General features: G+C 43.2%; 1 protein-coding gene across 7 annotated transcripts in view; it reads right to left on the reverse strand.

Moving 5' to 3' along the window:
* Positions 1-3776: 3776 nt before the first annotated feature.
* Positions 3777-20229, reverse strand: part of Ddhd1 (DDHD domain containing 1) — a 67094-nt gene continuing 50641 nt past the window's right edge. For 3 of the 7 annotated variants that reach the window (XM_021203027.2, XM_021203026.2, XM_029541520.1), the window contains 6 exons: positions 19672-19934; positions 18073-18148; positions 14275-14424; positions 12175-12427; positions 11083-11274; positions 3777-4886 (listed from right to left, as the gene is read on the reverse strand). In XM_021203027.2, the coding sequence (XP_021058686.1) occupies positions 4705-4886; positions 11083-11274; positions 12175-12427; positions 14275-14424; positions 18073-18148; positions 19672-19934 (1116 nt within the window). In that variant the 3' untranslated portion in view covers positions 3777-4704. Of the gene's footprint in view, positions 4887-8653; positions 8738-11082; positions 11275-12174; positions 12428-14274; positions 14425-18072; positions 18149-19671; positions 19935-20229 lie in introns of all 7 variants that reach the window. The other 4 variants (XM_021203025.2, XM_029541521.1, XM_021203024.2 and 1 more) reach the window with 2 other exon arrangements.

Below are 20229 nucleotides of genomic sequence, written 5' to 3' on the forward strand. Positions count from 1 at the left end.
ACCATGTGGTTGCTGGGATTTGAACTCTGGACCTTCTGAAGAGCAGTCGGGTGCTCTTACCCACTGAGCCATCTCACCAGCCCCCAAAGCCACTTTCTACCCTAAGGAATTTCCTGTTAACTTTTTGAAACAGGCTGTGTGGTACAAGACAGGACAGGAGGCAGTGACTTGAGCTGGGTGTTAAGAGGAAGGGAGAGGATGAGGGGAGAAGCGGCAGGAGTGAAATGTGCACAAGATTCCCTAATAGAAGCTTGCCTTCTTAGCTAAGTTTGCACCCTCCCAACAGCACCGGCTGATGTGAAAGGCACTGAATACAGTAGACTGCCTACATCCCCCTGCAAAGCTTTTTTCTTTTTCTTTTCTTTTCTTTTTTTTTTTTTTTTGAGACGAGGTCTCAGTGTGCAGACTTGGCTGGGAACTCTCTGTACACCAGATTGGCTTGAACTCACAAAATTGTATCTGTCCCTGCCTCCCTAGTGCTGGGGTGAAAGGCCTGTACCATTATGCTTGCCTTGAAGGAACATCTAAATTTGCCATGTCTCACTTATTTTCTGGCATGACATATTAATATCTGCAGACTGTGCTTGGGAAAAACTACTGCTCTGGCTTTAAAACTTGATCAGTCTTCCCTTGGAGACCCCACTATGTCCCCAGTCACTGTGAAGTCAGTCTCCTGCTAAGCCTGGAGCCTCTATTTTCATGACCTTTACTGCTAAGTGAAACTAAAACAGAGTTGGACCAGAGGACTATAACACTATATAGTTTTAGGGCTGGAGAAATGGCAAAAGCACTGGGTGCTCTTACATGGTGGCTCACACCACCTGTAACTCCAGTTCCAGGGACACCAGCCCCCTCTTCTGATCTGTTGGCACCGGGCATACATGTGATTTTGGACATGCAGGTAATAATACTTGTAAATATAAAATAAATCTAAAAAAAATACAGAATCTACACAATTTGAGGGTTCTTTGGAAATATTCACTGAAGACCGAGAGAGTGCACATCTCAGGTCACTACCACTGCAGGGCTAAATTTCCCTCAGGTCTGTGAGCATTTAGCAGGCCCCAGCACCACAGGGGTAAGGAGGGACTTGAGCTTCATGGTTCAGATTCAGCCTGAGCAACCAGCTCTTGGCAGGAGCCTGGGGCCTGGGTAGCAGCAGGGTAGGGGTGCAAAAGGAGAATAAACAGACCACAGCGCTCCACACTTGGTTTGGTAGTTTCTTTTTTTCTAGACACTATTGGTACATTTATCTGTTCAGCTCTGCCTTGGCCACTGACTCCTCATAGATCTTGGCCTGTTTCTGTAACTATTATAAGATTCAAAAACATTTTAAAGACTTTCGGTCACTTTCTCAAAATCTTAGATGCCTTATTCATTAGAATCCAAGGAAATAGTAACCGACGAGGAGGGTCAACTACTCATCTTTGACAGGTCTGCTAATAAAACCGGTTTGGTCTGACTCCACTTCAAAGGGTTCAGGGGCCACTGCTAGAAGGATACTGTCGCAGTTGCTGACACTGCACTCACCTTAAGTGTGCTTTGTTCTTGTGAGGGCAGGTGTATACTATGGCAGTGTGTAGGGGACAGGGGACTGAACTCAGGCCATTGGGCTTGGCTGTCTTTAACCACTGAGCCACCCGTGTGTATGCTCATGTGTGTCCCATGATTTCTTTCCTAGCTGCCTACTCATGTAAGTGTAGCACACTACCACATAGGCTTGCCTCAAACTATGTAGCAGAGGACAACTGAATCTGCTTCGTCCTGCCTCTAACCTCCCAAGGGCTGGGAGTTCCACCTCTACGGCTTAAAGCAGCCTTACGCCCAGGGCTAACCTCAAGCTCTTAGCAACCCTTCCACCTCGGCTTCCCATGTGCTGGGATTACAGGTGCATAGCACCATGCCCCGTTCGCTAATGGTGGTAAATGCTTTACAGGCAAGGGAGAACACAGCACAGAGAAAGAGACCGATGCGAGTTTCTGGGTCTGAGATACTTGAAGTAAGCACAAAAGCTAACTTTCTGGTATAAAGACTAAGGTTCTCAAGACTTAGAAAGCCAGTATTATTTTGTAATTATGTCCTATAATACAGTCATATCGGATTATGAGAAAAGTGTACCAAAAAGTACAATCGCTGCTGAAAAAGTTAGGAGTAAAAGGTCTCAGAAAGGCCAATGTTATTCCAAATAGTCCCTTCATGCAACCTAACTGGGTTCAAGCTTGTGAGATCAGGTACTCAAGAGACTCAGCATGGACACAGGGAGGGAACAGACATTTAATAGTATCAAAATCAGGACTTCTGGGGGTCGATTTAGTACTTGCTGGGAATAGAATTGCCAACTGTTACTTGGTAACTGACTTAGCTTCTAAAATCATCAAAATTACACATACTCTGTATATTACTTTAGTGTATACAAGCACATCCCATGATTACATGCAGAGATGGGGAGACAAGAGCTCTATGACCAAAACTGCCACCGGTACTGATGAGAGCATGAACTGAAGGCAGCTGTCCAGAGGTGCAGAACATCTGCTTCTCATTGACAGAGTGGTTTGAACACTGCTTTTCCCAAGAGCTGACAAAAACTCAAGCACTGAAATCCGACTATTTGCGGTGTGAAGAAAAGAAAGTGGACACACTCCTTTGCTTGCAGGGCAAACTTCTTTTAGTTGATATTCAACCACATATTCTCAATTACCTTTAATGACAGCCATACGACACGGGCTTTTTTCCTGAGCATTAGATGAGACCTGCTAATAAACAGGCTATGAATCTGACCAGAGTTGACAGGAACCTCTAAACTCAAAGATGATGCGAGCACAGCTAAGATTCAGCCTGTAGAACAAAGGTTTTTAGTGAGCCACACAGCCTTGGAATTCTTAAGCCCTAGAAAGAAGTGCTGTCTATTGCACAAATTCAATGACAGCTGAGGGGCAGGCAACAGCGAAGACAAGGAGTAACACCCACAAAAAAGTCACAGGCTCTGCCACCCTACAGAGAAAAGAGCAAGGGACACGTGGACTGACCAGCTCTGCTCCCAGCTGACAGACTGCCAGAAGCTACCAAGTTCCTCACACACAAGACAGACAGCACCTTGAGTGAACCTAGGGAGAGCCACCAGATGCGAGTGTTGGCTACGGCAGGATTGGCTACTGTCCCCTTGATGGTAACTCCTCTTCTGAGTGTAAGAATCTCTCCTGTATCTGTTGGGTAACACTGGGCTTCATGGCCATCTTCTAACCTACTAACATCTACAGGCTTCTCAAGGTCACTGGTGAGTGACACCATAAACAGCACAGGAAAGACTATGGTCTGACTTTAAGCCACACTCCATTTGCTGTGTGATCTAATGCAAGGCACTTGAGAAACTGGAGCCTCAGTATATGAACATGTGACATGGTAGGTAACACATGGTTACGTGCTCACTTACCTCAGGAAGCGTATACATGGATTACTGGACGCACATCACAGATAAAAAGCATGGTGGAAAATATCTACAGCCCAGACCCCTCCCCCAATGCCTCAGCGTCCATCCACTTCCTGTGTCCGAGTCACCACACTCTGGTTAGCACTGTACACAGTAAATGCTAGCGGCATCCTGCTCCCACACACGTGTTAGCTGTTTGGCACACAGATGGTTATATATTTCAAGTTATCATATTCTCTAGCCCAAAGCTGTTTCTTTCTTTCTTTTTTTCTTTTTTTTTCGAGACAGGGTTTCTCTGTGTAGCCCTGGCTCTCCTGGAACTCACTTTGTAAACCAGGCTGGCCTCGAACTCAGAAATCCGCCTGCTTCTGCCTCCCGAGTGCTGGGATTAAAGGCACGTGCCACCACGCCCAGCCCAAAGCTGTTTCTTAATTTTCTAATACAGCTAATGCAATACATACAAATGTGGAGTCCTTGTGCTGAAAATATTTAACTTTCACTGAAGTATATGTGACATAATTAAAAAAAATTTAAAAAAGTAATTGAACTAGTGCTGTGTGAAACCATGTTTTTAATGAAAACAAAACAAAACAAAACAAAAAAACAAAAACAAAAAAAACCCCTGAAAGTACGTCACAGGATCATCTACTCATTTACAAAGATGGAGTTTTGAGAAAAAGGTGCCTCAACATGATACAAAGTAAGTGTGGCTTAAAAGAAACATTAAAAATGTTTCATACGCTGAAATAAGTAAGAGATTATAGATTATAAGTGCAGTAGTTCAAATATTGCTTTTTAGCATTAGTTTTTCAAAACAAGTTAAATTTAGAACATTTAAAATTTGTTATACTCTTCTTTCAAAGGAACTGCGGACACGGAAGCCTTCACAGAATCAAGAAACCATGATGCCACCTTGTAGTCTGTGCAGAGCATACAGGACTGAGGGCATGTTAGTGCTGTGATGCCTTCTGGTTAATACGCTACATTAGGCTCCTCTGGAGACCTGGACTGTGACGGCTACCTTCATGCAGTTCTCCTAAGCCCACCACACTTCTATTCTGGTGATTCTCTGCAGGGCTCTGCCAGACAGAATCAAAACGACAAACATAAATACTCCTTTAGAACTGAACATGTGGTTTTTTTCTCTTTTAAAAATAAAATAAAGTGCTTTTAAATTAAAATATTTCTTGCCCTTAACAAAACTGGAACCTTGAAATCTCTGTATCTTGACACATTTTTTAACAGAAAAGTTTTGGGCATTCATGTCCTTCAAGAGTTCAGAGTGAGTCTAGGCTGGGCTTTGCCTCGTTATCATGCTCGTGTTTGTACATGAATGTTAAAAGAAAAAGAGCGACATCCAAGGATGACCAATAGGCAGTGTGCGACGTGACGGCTGACCAATAGCGGCTCTCCACAAGGCCTTCTCGGAGTTCAAAGTCGAGCCTGTGTTCCAGTTCCACTGCAAAGACAAGAGGTAAGTGACGGTTACCTTATGTTGATGCAGGCCGGAGACCGCGGTGAAGAGTCTAGCCAAGGGAAGTGACTTAAGCTGCCACATTCATCACTCTAAGTCTTTGGGGCAGTAGGAAAGTCAAAGCAGCCAGGGATCTACTCTGCAGTCTGTCCCTTAGCGCATGTCAGAAAAGAATAAAGAAAGAAAATCAAATAAATTTGCTTGCTGTCTTGGCATATTTATGGAGTTTAATAAAAGGAGGCTCAATTTTTTTTTTTTTGTTTTTCGAGACAGGGTTTCTCTGTATAGCCCTGGTTGTCCTGGAACTCACTTTGTAGACCAGACTGGCCTCGAACTCAGAAATCCGCCTGCCTCTGCCTCCCGAGTGCTGGGATTAAAGGCGTGCGCCACCACGCCCAGCTAAGGAGGCTCAATTTAAGTCTATTTCTTATTTGCCTTCCTTGAAGAATTTCCTACATTCCTGGTGAAGTAGGTAGATGTCTCCTCAGTTAGGGAGGCCCTACAGAATACATGAGGATATATATGTTCCACAACAACCAAATTTTATTATTATTGTCATTACTATTATTAGTAGTATTAATATTATTACTTTGCAGCCCAACACCATTCTTCTCCCCATAAGGCTGAATCCTTTAAAGATACCCCCCCCCCCAAGTCTGCATTTATTAAGTAGGCACTAGCCTGTGCCCGGGACATTGAAGTACTCAAAAGAATTCACTGTGTAGCTGGAAAAGTTCTTCCTGAGGGAAGAACTGTGGGGGAAAGGGCTTTACCTACAATTTGCTGCCCTTAACAATCCTGTGAATCCAATAAAGCCTTTCCAAAACCTACAAAAAGTCCTTGCAATACTGGAGAGAAAATGAACAGCTCGAGGCTCTCGTCAAATCTCAATGGGTAAATGTAACAGACCATCAAAATCAACACTCTTGGAAAATGACGGTCAGAGGGCCAGGTGGGATGGCAGAGGCCTAGCGACCTAACTTTGATTCCTGGAATCCATATAAAGATTGAACGAGAGAACCAACTCTGCAAGGTTGTCCTCTGGCTCATACATATGGAGTTTACTTGCACAAACAAATACAGTACATAATCTTTTAAAAATGGCATTATGCTACTCAGGGTCTCTTTTAAAACTGTCCATGAGCCATACAATATTCCACAAGATCTATCTCATGTCACTACTAGACACTGATTAATATCTGTTTGATCACTGTCAGTCAAAGATGTCTAAAGTAGAAAGTGGCAGTTATACATAATAGTACTACTCTAGAAAATAATTTTAAATAAATGCATTAATGCTAATTTTACACAGGGCTTGCTTTGTAGTAGTAGCATCTGAGAGTGTGAAATATAAACACAGAGTAGTTACCTCTGGGCTCTGCCTTTCCGGTTTGTGAAGGTATCTATGTATCTGCTTAGGGAAGGCACACAGAAGAGGCAGAATGCCAAGGCTATGCAACACTTGGATAGAACACTGACATAGTGCCTTTCACAAAGGTTTTTTGTTTGTTTGTTTGTTTTTTTTGTTTTTTGTTTTTTGAGACAAGGTTTCTCTGTATAGCCCTGGNTGTCCTAGAACTCACTTTGTAGACTAGGCTGGCCTCAAACTCAGGAATCCCCCTGCCTCTGCCTTCCCAGTGCTTAAAGGCTCACAAAGTTCTTTTAACTCTCAAGTTTTTATTTAATTAAAATAATCCATAGTAAGTCAGACATTGCTGAAATCCATGTGCATTTAGGTAGAATGCCCTAACCCCTTATTTTTGTACACCATGGGCCTTCACGTGAGATCTGTGGGCACAGTCACCCACAAAGATCAGGCTACATAAATGAGAAAACTGAAGTCTCAAAGATGATGAAGTAGAGTCAAGATGAAGAAGGGTACAGGAAAGAGAAGAGGCAGGTACATGACGTGAGGATTCACTTTCCAACGCTGCCTGCAGTGTCTACTGCTCTAGTCCGGAACTCTCCAGCTCAAACTGTTCTAAAGTCAAAGGCACACTTTCTTGTTACAGCAATTATTTGGCTCCACTTTGACTTTAAGGTCCTGAAATTTGTTGTTAAAAAGCTATTTGTCCTAAATGACTGCTGTCATCATGGAGCTATCTACTCTATTCTGTGCTCTTGTCATGCCTGTCACCTCCAGGGACACTGGCTGCTAACTAGACTGGCTCCACCTGTGCTAGGGTAGCCAGCTTTCCCCAGCCAACGTCCTCTGGGCCCTCAGTGCAGACGCCTCATGTCTTGCTGGCTTGGAAGGAAGGAAGGAAGGAAGGAAAGAAGGAAGGTAGGTCAGCGGTGAGTGGATTGGGCTTGTGTCCCCTGTCCTCTCTTCACAGGATCTCCACGGGAGAGGTTTACACGGCAGCACCACTGTGTACTGCTGTACAACATACTCATGGTCAAAGCAGGCTCTGATGGACGTGCACCAGTTGTCCCGGCATTATCACACCCAGACTTGCTGGGACTGAAGAGGGGGATGGACTCTCCTAGCCTCTGTAGCCCTCTGGGATCATGGGGGAAGAAGAAAATAAAACCACCTTTCTTTCTTTTTCTATGCTTCAGATACCTAAATGTAAAATCTGTTAAAACACAAAACAAAAAGCCTTTCGCTCCTGAGCAGCTGTGCCTTAACACAGATGCACGCATACGCTCAGGCTGCACCACAGCTCTGGGAGGCAGTCTATCAGGGCTGTCCCTTGGTTGGTTAGACAGTGTCTCTAACTGGCTAGGCCAGCTGGCCAGAGTGGCCCAGGGATTCAGTTCCACTTGCCCACCCCAATGACATCACAGGTGTGTACTGCAGTGCCCAGCTTTTAAAAACGTAGGCTTTGAGGTTTGAACGCAGGCTCTCTTATAAACATTTTACTGACTAAGCTATTACTCTAGCTTAATACAAGTTATTCTAGTGGAAATGTTTGTCTATATGATTACCAGTTGGAGAGATCCTTATATAAGATAATTTCTTGAGGGGAATTCACTGAGATTGGTTACTATAAACTCTTGCTCTGGAGGCAAAAAAGGAGCCAGCTTGTTATCCTCAACCACTGTTTAGGAACTATATAAAGTAATCTTTTTTGATAACTGAAAAAGATGCACAAATATTTAAAGGTGGGTAAAAGTACAAAGAAAACCCTGAACACATTTTTTAACATCAAAGATAGAATTCACTATTAATAAGAAAAACACGAAAGAGAAAATATAGAAGAAATAAGAAGTTAGTAGGAAAAGTAACTTTGAATTGTTAAGATGAGTCCTTGGTGATAGATTCAGGAGCTGCTGGAAAGGAAGACGGGGCACACCTTTGCACCAGTATCACTACATTTAAAAATACCCTGCCTGTGAAGGACATTGTGCATTGTGTGGAATGAGCTGTCAGCTAGGGAAGACCCCAGTTCAGGTGCTGATGTTAGACATCACCAGTACGGGTGATGCGGGGTGACGAGGTTCTCTGTGGCAGGGACCTGCATGGCTAAGTACAGACACAGAAAGAATGGTGAGCCTGAAGCCTGAGCACAGTACAGACGACAGACGCAGGCCTGATGTCCTCTCCTCTCAAGTCCCTCTTTTCTAGGCATCTGCATTTTTTAGCATCAGAAGTGGGCATGAACTCCACCATCGAAGACAAGAACACACACATAGTCTGCAGTGGTAGCACCGAAGCAGCTCACAGAGAGCTGATCCCATTTCTCACTGAGTGGACCTCTAAGGAGAGCATTTCAGGGGCTGAGTGCCACTCCTGACATATACCATACCGAGGCTATCATCTTTACTCTGCATTACATTTTCCGGAAAAAGAAGTTGTGGGAGATAAAAGAACGATTCTTGAAGTCTGAAATCTGTGAAGAAAAACAAACAATATGCTGTAAAGGCAAGGCTGATAGTTACAAATGGCCTTCAGTGCTGCAGTGGCCAATCGTTAAGAGCCACATTCCAAACAGGCTGATTAAGCCTAGCCCATGAGAGGAGCGCACCTCTAGGCTCTGTCAAGAGCTCCTTCATGGAAAATATGAACACAGTTCAATCTCAAGTGTAATGTCAGAATCTGTTAATAGCTCAGATACTCCTCAAACTTAGTGCTAATTCATGTTGTAACCTAGAGGGCAAAAACCAAACCAAACAAAAAACAACCAACCAACCCTCCCCCAAAACCAAATTAAAAAAAAAAAATCTGGCAGGAACACAAGAAATGAAACCATAAAATGCTTTAAGATAAGCCTTGTCTTTTCAGAAGAAATTAAGGATAGCTATGTAAGATGTGTCAAGTCGATGAAAATAAAGGACACCTGACAGGACTTACTCTTCAAAGAGAAAACAGGATTGATCATGGATTCAGTCTGCGTCCTCCTTACACTCAGACAATGAGACTCAAAGACAGTGTCGTCAGAAGGAAGGCTATCCAGAAGAGCTGAGGCAATCAGTGTGAGGAGGGGGAGGAGGAAGGAGGCCCAGGAACCTCATCACAACAGCCAGAGTCCACAAAGATTTAAGGAAGAGAGAGTTTCAGGATTGCAAGTCAGCAATTATGGCATAAAAGTCAGGATTACACAGAAGGAAACTCTACTGAGGCAAGCCTAAGAATCAGGAATCCAGACCCCGAGTGACTGAAGACAGACTCGCACTGTCAGGGTCTGACTCTAACAGTCTATCTGTGTAGAGCTGACTCTATGAAACAGACTCATAGTTATCTCAGATGTTGTCGGGACTACCTGTGAAATGTAACACAAAGACTGGTAAAGCATTTACATGCAAGCATGACACATCATGGCTGGGATGTAGCCCAGCAGGACCGGAGGCTGGATGCATGGCACACACTAGGGTCTGGGTCTGAGGGGACATGTGTGGTGATTTCTGTTCAGTTGAGCTCCCACTGCTTAGGGAGGAAGGGAGGGAGGGAGGGAGGGGTTCTTTACTTTGTAGCAGCATACAGAACTGACCTGGGTTTTCTTTGCTCAGACTCTATATGTGTTCTGGGGGTCTCAACTGTTCCTGGGAGCGTCTGTCCCCAGTGTGCACCCTCCCATTCACCATCATCACTTCCATGCACTGACAAGACCATGAAGAACTGTAACTTCTTAGTGTCACCTTACAAAATTCCTCCAAAATAATTGTTTTCAGAAGTTAACTATTTTGATTTCTGCATGACACTAAAGTTTATACATTTACAATCATGTTTCTAACTAAAAGAAGTAAAAAACAGTGTAAGAACTCAGAAGAAAAATGAGGTTTACACAAACATCAACATCTAAAAAGAATTATTTAGATATGGCCTTAATGACTTGCAAACACATTCTGTAGCACTGGGAAGGACTGACAGATGCTGGTGACCCACATAAGAACACCAAGTCCTGCTGCTTAGTCGCCCTGGAGTGGACTGTGTGTGGAGGAGTGGGGCAGCCTCTTGGATGCCACCTAGACCTGTTCTGGTTGATGGTCGCTTCAGAATTCAGGATGGCAGACACAGTAAGAACACAGTGCTCCCAGTAACTGTGGTGGAATCTGTTAAAAGGGCTGGAGAAGTTCATCCCCTCTTGCTAGCTTCAGAAAGGAAGTGGCTACTTCTGAGTTTGTCTCTCCTTATCATCGATGGGAAGACACAAAGTGTCAGTGCTATTATCTGTTCACCGATAGACCAGTGCTTTATAGTTATGTCAGATGAAAAAGTCTTCAGTCTACTGGAAAACAAAAGATCCGCCTTAACGCTTCATGTACCTACTCACAGATCTCCCTACTGTCTACTGGTAACAGGGCAGGGACAGAAGACACACAGTGGGGCCCAAGAGAATGCCTCAGCCTCGGAGGGCTCAGAAAGCTGCATAGGAGTGTGTGGTTAGCTGCAGGACAGAGCAGTGTGTCGGACAGAGGCCACATCTAGAGTGACCTGAAACTTAAACCTTGGTAACCGTATTAGTAAAAACGTACTTTGTAAAAGCTAGGGTCGCCTACCCCAGAGACTTGTCTTGTGCTTGATAATTTAGACTCTTGTGCCAGAGTCCTGGTTATCATCTAGCAACTTGTCAATGCAGACACTAAAACTACATTTGCCTAGAAAATATTCTTAAAATTCACATTACCTTTTCTTTAAACTACTTCAGACTTGAGTGGGACCAGCCCTCCCCGCCCACCTGTCAGAAGCTACAGAGATAAAGGCACAAAAGCTCAAAGATAGAACTGTAGGACTGACATGCAGAGTCGAGGAAGCCGGAGCCACTGTGCGGCAGGGTCTGTGTTGCCACGGTGGTGGTAGAGGGTGAAGCTGAAGGCTTCTTATCATCTTCCAGTGAGTCTTTAGATAGCTCAGACGGCTGTGATGTTGAAGAACGTCCAAATCTTGAGAACAACATTCCTCCAAGGCCCTTTCCAATGCTAGCAGCCCCTGCATGTCACAGAACAGGGCAGTCACTCTGCTGACTCAGCTCACAGCACCCTGGGGAGCAGCACCCGCAATTACAGCCGACTGGCTGAGGGACTCAGCCCTACTCATTCTTTCCCAGGGTGGAGACCTAAAACTATTCCAATTTCTATTGTAGGTTTCTAAATAAGAACGATGTTTAAAAGAAGGAAAGTATAAAGTCTAGGAATACAGATACAGGAATATATAACCAAAGCAACCAAGATGTTATTTTATTCAAATATTCATTGTTACAGAGGTTTATGGCAAGATTAAAACTTCTAACAAGAGACCCATACTGTTGATATGGGGTATCTACCTACTATTAATAGGAATATGTCTTACTAGATTTATGCTATAAAATGCCATTAGTAACCTTTGCGCATGATGTCAAATAGCAAGTAAGTTTGATAGCTAAGGCCTACTTAGAGTGCCATCTTGTGGCGCTTACATGAAGGACACTCAGTCAGAAACAGGACACATTCAAGTGCTATGCAACTGAAATACCCAATTTCTAGGCTGGCACAGGAAATTTCTTGAGGAGAGATGAAATATCCCTCTTGCCTTAGGAAGCAAAAGGACTAAACAACTTCACTCCGAGAGGACATCAGAGTCCTTGATGCCCCCAGAATGCACAAGAGCAATAAAAACAATAGCATTTTTAAGGCTCCCTCAGCAAGTCACAGAGCCAAGGTTATATAAGGAGCAGCAGAGTGCCTGTCCTTTCTTCAGTCTAATGAGAGGATGTCAGAGCATCTGCTTCCGTCAGCAAAGAAGCTAATTCAGGAGATGGACAGGTGGAAGGTTTCTAACAGCGCATTTCCAACCAATTTAATACTTACATATAAAGAACTTACATTCATAGGTAAGAAATGAGAGAATTACCCAATATGCTTGCTTTGCCAATGTTAGTTATAGATTCTCCATAGTGGCGCCGAGATAAGACGGGGGAGGTCACAGGGCTTGGAATGGCTGTTATGTTCTCACTGTCTGAAGCTGAGGTAGGTTCTTTTGCTGGGTTGAGGAAGTTTGGCTTCATATGCTCGTAAGGTAGAGGGTTTGAAGTGTTGTACCAGTGGATCTGGACTGGAGATATGTTGCTGTAGTGTTTCAGAATCAACGGCTCTAATCTGTAGGCCTAGATTTTTAAAAACGCAAAGAAACATGACATTAATTCACAGACCAGACCGTAGTAAAGAAGGCCAATCTTCTATTATACTTGATTTCAAACACGTGACTCCAATAAGAGCCTAATTTGAAAGCCAACAAAAGGTTGCTGTCCAGCAAGTCACTCATTAGTTGTGGTGTTTCCTGAGAATCTGTAGTGCAGATTCTCACTGCTGTCACCAACTCACTGCCATTTGTTATGTCACAAAGATCTCGGCACTCTCTTGCAGGAAGAAGAGAGCAGGTCTGTAAACCCTGGCTAGTGCAGGTCTGCACAAACATTAAGAGAGCATTAGAAAAAAGCAGCAGACTGGCAGGATGCACACTCAGGACATGCGAAACTGGGTTCAAATTCCAGCGCCAAACACAGAAAAGCTAAATGTGAGATGCACAAAGAAGACAGAATCCATGCGTGGAGTAAAACATACAGCCATGCTAGTCTCTGAAGCGACTGCCATGCCTGCCGTCTGCGTCTGAGCCTCTAACATATGTAGGGCCATCATCCTGGTGCTTTCAGCTCCGCAGCTTCTCTTACACGAGGCGGCTGTAAGCTTACACACATGCAACTTTGTAAAAGAAAAGCTAACTTCAGATATTTAAAATGGTTTCACTCTGTGTGTGTGTGTGTGTGTGTGTGTGTGTGTGTGTGTGTGTGCTAACCACTCTCCCTAACGATGTAAACAAACATCTTCATTCTGTGTGGTGGAGAATGGAACCAGGCTCCCCATGCAAGCTAGGCAAGCGCTTCACCACTGAGCCATACTCTAGCCTGGGTCTTATCTATAAGCCTCCTCTCAGCTCTCACTATTTACACTGGGATTAAGATCTCCAAGTGTTTACATTTAAAAACATTTAAACACAAATATAGTAGAAAATTGAAAAAACTTGAGTACTTTACACTTTTACTCAACTAAATACATGACTTTACCTCCTTTCTTGTTTTTGGTTTAAGAGAATCTGCCAGATTCATCTCAATTTTATAGCATGTTTTTGAAAAACATTACTTAAAGCAGGACATTTTAAATATATTGACTTATTTATTTATTTTTGTGTTTGTGTACCATAACACGTAGATGACAAGGGTCAACTTTTGGGAGTTGCTTTTCTTCTTTCATCATGTGGGTTCTGGGGAGTAATCTCAAGTTGACAGGTGTGGTGCAAGCACCTTCCCCACCTTCTCTTGCCAGCCTCTAAAGTAAGTAAAACTTACCTGTTCCTAGGCCATCCAAACTAAAATTGCTCACACCTTTAATCCCAGTGCTTGGGAGGCAGAGGCAGGCGGATTTCTGAGTTCGAGGCCAGCCTGGTCTACAGAGTGAGTTCCAGGACAGCCAGGGCTATACAGAGAAACCCTGTCTTGAAAAACCACAAAGAAAAACAAAAACTAAAATTGCTTAAAGTCTGTAAAGTAGATGTTTGTCTTCTGTAGAGTTGTCCAGGGATATTATTGTTATAATGTATTTTTTATATAAGAGGTTGGTTTATATGTATGTGTACCATGTGCATGCAGTGCCTATGAAGATCAGAAGAGGACCTCCACTCAAGTTTACAGAGTCATCTGATATGGATGTTGGGGACCAAACCCAGGTCCTATGCAAGAACAGCAGGTGCTCTTAACAACTGGGTCATTTCTCCAGTCCCTGATAAGATGTTACCAGTACAATAGAAGATCCTCTCTTAACATTTTATTTCATGAACTCTGAATGAACAAATATTAAAATAAAACCTTTCCCAATGAGCCAGATAATGAATTCCCTTGTTAATTCACAGTCCCTGGCAAGGTTTTCACAGAGCAGCTATGCTAATGCTGAAACTCACCACTGGGTCCGTAGGATGGAAAATATTTAGTAAGCGGTTACAGATCTCTCTAGGTAAAATGTGGTCTTGACTTCCAGTATTTCCTGGTCGGATGCCGCGTAATGCCAAGAAAACTGCTAGCGGAGACCCCATACAGAAGAAATTTTCAACCTAAAATGAAAAGAGCCATGCTAAATTTACACTTCAAGGGAATCTGAGGATAACATGTCATAAAATAAAATATAAGCAATAACATCACCTCGAAGTATATTTAAGTAAGTTGCTTCCAACTCTGAGGTGCAGTAAGGATTTCCACAGCTGAAGCTGGGAGAACGGCAGTCAAGACTGACACTCACATAGTAAAGCAGAGAGAGGCGCTGGATGATGCTTGAGAAAATAGGTAAGACTGAAAAACTGGCTGTGGGAGAAAACCTACTTGGAATGATAACACTCAGATCTCTGACTGTTTAAAGAAGATAGTCTTTATTTTTTAGGTAGTGAAGAACAGGACCTAACCCATATTTGGGAGGCTTAACCTGGTAGTAGTGTGTGGATGTAACTAAAAATTGGGATACTACTGATTTTGAGAAAAAAAAAAATCAATTCTCTTAAACGAGGTGAGAGAAAATGCAAAGTAGGGCAGAGTAGCGCCACTGATAACAGGAAGATTCGAGGATGGAAGCATTCCTGATGGACATGGGTGAGAACTCGAGTCTGCAGGACTGTAGATCCCAACAGAGGAAGCTGTAGCTAAATCTCATTTCTGTTCATAAATTTGAGATCTCTGTAGTATGTGGCCGAACAGTCAGTCAGAGCAGGGGTACAGAACTGTATCTTTCCCCACCCACAGCTACATCCTCGCCCCCATTCATCACTGACATGGCTGTGAAGCCAAGACTGTGAATGTGCCTGGGTGGGCTCAGAACATGGACAGTTCTACATTTAGTCAGCAGAAGGGAGAGTGAAAGAAAGGACCAGAATAAAAAGGCATCTTGCAGGTTAGATTCTCATTTTAATTCCCATCACGTCACCCTAACTATATTGGGACTGTCTTGACCTCCAACTTTATATACCTGTAACTTTTTCCAAAGAGACCACAGAATGTCTTCTAAATGAAGAAACATGAATGAATATTTATTTTGAATATTCTGAAATGGTGCCTTCATGTTCCTGAACCTGGAGCCCTTGCATATGCTACCATCAAGCTGTGTCCAGCCCAACAAAAAGCACTGCAAATACCAGGGACACAGATGATACAATCCAGCTCGTCTATAAAGTGAGAAGGGAAGGGCTGGAAGAAACAGAAAATCAAGCCACACAGGTGTCTATAATCCCAACATTCGCAGGACTGGGTATTTGAAGCCTGCCTGGGCTACACAGTAATTTCAAGATTAGCCTGGGCTATGTGGCAAGATTCTGTCTGCCTCTAAAGATAAAAACAAGGGCAAGGGGCAGGGATTGGCTCAGTGGGTAAGAGCACTTTAAGCAGAAGGACCTAAATTTGAATCTTCCGAATTCATGTAAAAAAGCAAACTCTGGGTGTGATTATGCATGCCTGTAGCCCCAGGGTTGTGGGGAAGCAGGATTCTGAAACTCTACAAGCCAGTCACCTAGTCAAAACAGCATGAGAGAATCTATCTAAAGGCAATAAGGCAGGCAATAGAGGAAGACATCTGGCTTTGTGCTCTGATCTGTTATGAATGTTGGGCAAACACCTGCATACTCAAGTGCAGGTACATACACACTCATGGACACAGACACATGCACACACTCACACACATGCACACACTCACACCAGCCCTCCAGATTGGCTAGTCGCTCCTTCCATATGGAACTGCTTATGATGACTGCAGTGTGACAAACGCACAGGGTCAGTACTGTTCTCTTATAGGACGCTAAAGACCGCTTTACTTATGACTGCTAAATAATTACAAGATTTAAAAATCATTTTGATTGTGTACATGTGTGATCTGTATGTGGGGGGGGATGTGTGTACCATGTACACATGTGGAAGTCAGAGGATGATTTCATAAAGTTGATTCTCTCCTTCTACCTTAATGTGGGTTGCAGGACTGAAGTCAGGTCACCATGCTTGCAAATCAAGCCTCTTTCCCCGCTGAGCCATCTCACCAACCTCCATCCAAGACTTTTGAAAACAAAAAGGAACTTCAGGTGTTTAGTTTAGCTCTGTATTTACTCGGAGATGAGTAAACAGATGAATTTAGAACCATTCCATGGCTTGGCTATTATCACTAACTGGACAGGACAAAATCACAGGCAGATCAACATGTAACTGTGCCCATCACACACTGACACTTGTCACTGCTCTCAACAGTCAACTGAGACGATTCGGACACCAGCATTCTCAAGTCACTGTCTGATGGCTATCCACATGGAGATATTCCTGCCCTCTTCTGACCGTTAAGTCCCAAGTATGACTCACTGGGTTCTTGGATACTCTTTAATCTAGACTTCGGCTTTCCTATGAACAATGAGGTGTCTTTACTAAGCTATGTATGACTTGTATCAGAAGAAACAGCTATAGTGCACAGGTTCTAATCATGTGGTACCAGATATGTTCTATCTAACTACTAGATACATTAATTATATATGATAGTGTTGGCAGAGGAGGAACTCAAATTGTAGATTAGTATAATTCTGAGATCATATTCTTTAAATGCATGTTTCAAATTTACCACTTCATCTCCTGTGTAGTCCTAGGCATTGGATCTTATGCATGCTGGCCAAGTACTTGCCACTGAGTTATGAGCACAGCTCAACAATGTGCTTTTTAAATGTTTAAGTTAAAAGAAAAACAGTGTGTGTGTGTGAGTGTGGGAGCCAGAGATGGTTTAGTGGTTAAGAGCACCTACTCTTTTACAGAGGACCCCAGTTCAGTTTCCAGCACCCCTAGACAGCTCAAAACTGCACGCGACTCCAGTTACAGGGATCTGGTACCAGCTATGGCCTCTGCAAGAACTAGGCACATATTGGCTTACATACAGTCCCCGATGTTCACAAAAATAAGTAACAGTTAAAGAAGAACTGTAAGCCAGAGGGTCACTGCAGTTTGCCCTCTATCATCCATGTTTTAACCTGCATTAAGGTCCCATAGAAGAGACACAGCAAGAGCAGGCAGTGTGGCACACGGGCAGCAGAGACCAAGTGTCAGAGGCTCATGCCATCTTGTATTTATGATGCAGGTAAAAACGTCTCCTTCCTGAGTGTGGTCAGCACTGACACCCTCCCACGTGATCCTTCACTAGAGCACTGTCTTAACCAGTCTACTAACCAGTTTCACTCTGACCCTGGCAAGCAGATGACACTTCCTCTCCTCTCAGCCTGTTGACAAGTCTTGAAAATTGCAGCCAAACTGAGCCCGTGACCCTTGTCTTGGGAAATGCCCAACTGTCTACCCTGAAAAGGCTCCTGTCCACTTGTCATTTGTGTTGCTGACCCAGAGTTTTGTCATTTCTATCCAGCAATCATGCCACACATCTGCCTCAACTTTTCCTCTCCTTACTTTTATTTTCTCTTTTCTTTGACTTGGCCAAATGTAAACTGAGATGAGGAACAAGTGTTTTAAAGCCGTCAAGGCAAAAGGAAGGCCACCCTCTGGTGCACCGATACTCTGCACATGGCTGAAGGGAACTGGCACACTATTACATCCTGGTGCTGGAAAACCATCTTGTCCATGCTGTTCTTTCAAAATGTGCTAGCACACATATATGCTCGATAACCCCTCATGACTCAGTTGTTTCATGACCCGTATCAAACATTCAAGAAGTACCAAGACAAGGAGAAGCTGATCTCTCTTACCTTAAATTTTAAGGCAGGCGTTTGTGATATGGATGGCGCCTTCAATCCATGGAGCCGATCTTCTATTTCCCGCAGCCTAGCAGGCAGTATGAGATCACACACACACATTTATAGTTTCACTACAAATACCACAGTGCTGTATTAGAGGTTTACTACTTTATGAGTCAAATGATGGCCTTCACACTACCCCCATGCACATAATCTATCAATTTACCTACCTACCTACCTACCTAGTCTATGTATCTCTAAAACCCATACTTTATCCTCTTCTGTTCTCTTTTTAGAGAGTCTTCCCCTTTTCTAGGTTTAGTAGGAACTTCATAGGTCTTCTCGTGGCTTTGCTCCCACCTACTTTAACTTCTAAGGCCACCATTGTCTGTCCACTACAGGAGAGGCCTCAGCTTAGTGCTTCTCTACCAAAGACTGTTAGTCATCTCAGTCTGTTCAGTTTTGCTCGCATGTAACACATTTGCTTCTTTCTCAAGAAAGCTACAGCTCACTTTTTGATAGACTTGCTCATTTACTTGCTCATGTATTTCCTTAATGAAGACAGTCTCGTGTAGCTCAGGCTGACTCTGAGCTACCTAACTCTATCTAACAAGGGCCATGACTACGCCTGTTTTTTATTTTGAAATGTGCTTTTTAGGTTTTATTTTTAATTGTGTGTGTGTGTGTGTATGTGTGTGTGTGTGTGTGTGTGTGTGTGTGTGTGTGTAAATGTGAATGCACTGCCTGAAAAGGCTGGAAAAGGGTGTTGGGTCTTCTGTGGCTGGAGTAACCTGACTGTGAGCTATCTGGCACAGGTGCTGGCAATCAAATTCAGGTCCGGGACATGTCTCACCAGGTTTACACATCTAAAATGTTGCTCTGAGCATTGTCAAACTTAATTTTCTCTTTCTTTCTTCCATTTACTTATTTATGCAGGCTTTTCTCTGTGCGGCATCTATCTATCTATCTATTTATTTATTTATTTGTGCAGGTTTTTCTGTGTGGTCCTGAATGTCCTGGAACTCACTCTGTAAACCAGGCTGGTTTCAAATTCAGAAATCTATCTGCCTCTGGTAAAATGCCATTTTCTTCCAAGACTAAAACTCATTTTGCTATCATAATATTTACGTTTATGGCATCTCACAGGTCAAATCTTGAGACAACTATTCTAAAAGTAAAACAAAGTCAACACTTTTTGAGAAAAAGTTCGTCAGCTAACTTAACTGTTTTTATACAGTGCTAAACTATCAAAATCTGTGTTTTTCATTGTAGATTTGTGTCAGTAAGCAAATGAAAAAAAAAAAGACAAGAATGCGAGTATTAATTAAAATAATGTAGCAAAGAGTTTTTTACTTCCACTTTTAACTACATGTTTTTCTGTGTGCACATGTGGGAACAGAAGAGGGCACTGGATTTCCCAGAGCTGGAGTTACAGGGAGTTGTGAGCAGGCTGATGTAGGTCCTGGGAACTAAACTCTGGTCCTCTGAAAGACTCTTAGCCACGGAGCCATCCCTGCAGACCTAAGGCTTCCTCTTACAAAAATGAACAAACATTCCCTACAGACATTCCCTACAGACACTGCCGACTCCTTTGAAGGCTAAGGTTGTTACCGTCGTTTTGTTATATAGAGCTCGTCGAGAAGATGCCGCTCTTCATAGCTCATCCATCGCTCGTCAGGCAGCTCTTCCTCCTTCTGCAGCAGCTGCTCATAAAGTCCAACTGGATTCCAGCCCATCATGATGTCATAAGTGATTACACACCCCAAGGAATGGGACACTATTGAGACTTTACCCCCTTTCTCTTCAAAGTCTGGATTCCGGGAACAGAAAAGGGAATATAATCGATTCAGCTCTTGCTGAAGGCCTTTAACTAGCTGTTTGAAATAAGAAAATATAATATTAGACTTTTCACTGAGTGCTAGCAACTTTATTTCTAAATGCAAATTTAATTAATTAATTAATTAATTATTTTCTTTATTTACATTTCAAATGCTATCCTGAAAGTTCCCTATATGCGCTGCACCCCCCCTACCCACCCACTCCCACTACTTGGCCCTGGCCTTCCCCTGTGCTGGGTCATATAAAGTTTATAAGACCAAGGGGCCTCTCTTCCCAATGATGGCCAATTAGGCCATCTTCTGCTACATATGCAGCTAGAGACTCGAGCTC

The sequence above is a fragment of the Mus pahari genome, chromosome 8 (genome assembly GCF_900095145.1).
Source record: "Mus pahari chromosome 8, PAHARI_EIJ_v1.1, whole genome shotgun sequence".
Lineage (NCBI taxonomy): Eukaryota > Metazoa > Chordata > Mammalia > Rodentia > Muridae > Mus > Mus pahari.